General features: G+C 34.8%; 1 protein-coding gene across 1 annotated transcript; it reads left to right on the forward strand.

Annotated features, from left to right (window-relative positions):
- Nucleotides 1-886: 886 nt before the first annotated feature.
- LOC141648444 (putative acetyltransferase At3g50280) lies at nucleotides 887-2608 on the forward strand. The gene has a single exon (XM_074457106.1). It carries the CDS (start codon nucleotides 991-993, stop codon nucleotides 2341-2343), a length of 1353 nt encoding a protein of 450 aa, XP_074313207.1. The 5' UTR covers nucleotides 887-990; the 3' UTR covers nucleotides 2344-2608.
- The last annotated feature ends 741 nt before the right edge of the window (nucleotides 2609-3349 follow it).

A 3349-nucleotide genomic window follows, 5' to 3' on the forward strand; every position in this document is an offset into this window, starting at 1 on the left:
AAACTTTTGGAATGGATTCAATCCATTCATTCTAGCGTTTGGTTGGTGGGTTTTGGAATGGAGTTAGATACTCAATGAATTCTAAATCCATTCCAAGATTTCAACCCTTTGAAATCTCATACCCACATAAACACCCAAGTTTCTAAATCCGATCCACTCTATTACTATACTCAATTCATTCTAAAATTGAACCAAACACTTGAGAGCAAATATGGGATCAAACTCCTTACCTTTATGGTATCAGAATCCGTTCTAATACTTTGAACTAAACGACTTAATCTTTATATGGGTTTTAATATGTACACATTTTCTAACTTGCAATCATTTTATTTCATATAATGATATGATGCTAAGTATACTTTTTAAATATATAACTATTGTATTCAATGCAAATATATTTTTAAAGCGTACGTCTTCTGAGAGACGCTCTCTCAATAAGTTTATTGAGAGACTATTTTACAATCTTAAGAAAAAGTGGTACTACAGATAATAAAATAGGTATAAATTATGATTAAAAATAAAATGTATACATTTATTATGTAAATAGTTACAAAATTAATATGTCACGATCAACAACAAAAGGGTCACAAAATACAAATAAAAGAGTACGGAAGACTTGTCTTTCAATAACTTATTTAAAGAACGTCTCTTCCAAATTTTAGTGATTTTTAAAATCGTTTACATATAACATAGATGAGAATAACCCGTGAATTTCACGACAACCTAGTACAGTTACGTATTAAACATCATAATTGTAAAGATAGGCCCCAAAGGGACTAATTCACGTGGTGACCACAGAGAAATAAATGCCATGTGTTATTTGCATTTTTGCATCAATTATTGGCCTGCGAAATCATATGTGGTGGATAACATAGGATTTTATCATTCTAGGTGCAATTTTGGCCCAGTGATTGATTAAGGTGTACCTTATATATTTCCCGCAAAAGCATAATATTTGCTTAAGCAAATAACTAAACCAACAAAACAAAAATGGAGCTAATCTCAGAGTATTTTGTAAAGCCAAAGCATGAAGTATTAGCATCAAAAAACCCTATTTATTTAACCCCTGTTGACATACAGGCTTTACGCTTTAATCCAACACAAAGAGGTCTCCTTTACAATTACACCCTTGATCAATCAACTTCTTCCACAATCCTTGATATTATTGATACCCTAAAAGAATCTCTTTCGATCTCCCTTATCCATTTTTACCCGTTAGCTGGTCGCTTAGTGACCGAAACTTTTACAGATGAAAACGCTTGTAGCGTATTTATCGATTGTAATAAAGGTCCTGGTGCAAGGTTAACACATGTAGTTGTCCCAGGTGTTACGAAATTGGATATTCTTTCACCGAACCATGTGCCTGTTATTGTTAAAAAATTCTTCGAATTTGGGGAAGAGATTTTGAATTATGATGGTCACACTAGGCCTTTGTTAGCCATCCAAGTCACGGAACTTGTAGATGGGGTTTTCATTGGGTTTACGACGAATCATTGTGTTGTTGATGGTACGTCTTCTACGCATTTTTTAAACATGTTATCTGAAATATTTTGTTCGAACAATGCAAGTGAAAAATTGTTAGAGATTTCACGAGTTCCCGTGTTTGAGCATGGTCCATGTATTAAGTTGCCACGTCTTAGGCTTGAGGAAATCATAACTAGACGTCGGATGACTAGCCCGTTACAGGATCGGGTCTTCCACTTTTCAGCTGCATCAATGGCAATGATTAAGGCCCAAGCCAACAAAAACGGGTCCATCTTGAATGTGTCTTCGTTCCAAGGTTTATCTTCGCTTATTTGGAGAGCAATTACAAGGGCTCGAAACCTATCAACAGACCAAGAAACGGTTTGTTGCATGACTATAAATGCACGCCCTCGGCTAGACCCACCTTTATCCGATAATTACTTTGGGAATTACATATCACTATTTAAGGTGATTAGCAAGGTGGATGAGTTATTGGGCCATGACTATGATTGGGCTGCAATGCGTTTAAATGATGGTATAAAAGCCCTAGATGATAAGTCCATTCGTAGCACTTTGAACTCGATTGCACAACTACTTTCTATGGAAATTACAACAAGCAAACCAAATTTAGAAGACGTCTTTCACGGCCCAAACGGAGTATTGATAGGTGGATCAGCGAGGTTCGATATTTATGGGCTTGAATTTGGACTCGGCAAGGTGGTAGTAGTCCGCATGGGGCTCGGAAACAAGTCTGATGGGAAGATAACTGCTCACCCAGGTCGTGAAGAAAATGGAAGCGTAGATTTAGAAGTCTCTCTCAAAGAAGAGCACATGGCCTCACTTGAAATGGACCATAAGTTTATGTCTTTCGCCTCTTAGACCTTGTTCGGTTTCAGTTAAAGTGGACGGATAACTCTTCTCCTCCATTCTCCATTTTCTTACCTTCTATTTCTTTCCGTCCTAACGTCCCTTCCCCTTCTCTCTAATTTTACTTTCCAAATAAACTCTGGTTTAAATTGGAGTAAAACACGTTCTTAGTTAGGTGTGTAGTGAGTGTAGTTGCACCTTCCCTATTTTAAATGTCTTTTTACGATGTGACCAATAAGCACATGTTAATAATTATTTAGCCATATGTTAATCCTTATTTGTCATTAATTTATTCAAATTTTCTAAATTATCTTAATTATAACTACTCTTTCCTTAATTTTCTCCACCCATGAGTGAAGCAATATTCTATGACAAAAAATAAATTAGTTAGGAACATCATATACTTCTCTAATGCAATTGCCAATAGAGCTGACATGACATCTCAGTTTTTTTCCACAATCTGACATGGCGGTAAATTAGAGACACTAGAATTTTGATTTTAAAATAAAAAAAAAAAAATAACAAAAAATAACAAAACGACAGCATATAATATAGGATATGGGATATTGTTTTCCATATTGGTCAAGAAAGTTGCAAAATCATGGAGAAATCCTAAATTTAAGGTAACTATAAGCAATTAAATGGGTACAAAATCTTAAATATTTGATGTAATTATAGAAACGTGATTTTTGGTTATTATTTTCCATATTTTAGAGATTAGAGATAGAGATAAATGAGAGATTTTCGTCCAATTTATTTTCAAATATTGCCCTGTAGAAACCATATAAATAACCCCAATCACCCTTAGTTGTTCACGATGCACAAAACCCAAACACAAATTTTATCAAACTATAGCGGAGAGCAAGTTCAAAATCAAGGTACCATTGCTTACTAGGAGCGCTCAATCGAGCAACGATCATTCGGCTAATCTAATAGAAATTTTGAAAATAAAAATGCTAAGAGAATAGAAGAAGTGGTATGGAGGTGTGAGTTTATTGTCCATTACTAGAGGTGGTTG

The sequence above is a fragment of the Silene latifolia genome, chromosome 3 (assembly GCF_048544455.1).
Source record: "Silene latifolia isolate original U9 population chromosome 3, ASM4854445v1, whole genome shotgun sequence".
In the NCBI taxonomy this organism is placed as follows: domain Eukaryota; kingdom Viridiplantae; phylum Streptophyta; class Magnoliopsida; order Caryophyllales; family Caryophyllaceae; genus Silene; species Silene latifolia.

Coding starts and splice junctions, on each gene's coding strand:
- LOC141648444 (XM_074457106.1), top strand. CDS start 991: ATGGAGCTAATCTCAGAGTATTTTGTAAAGCCAAAGCATGAAGTATTA.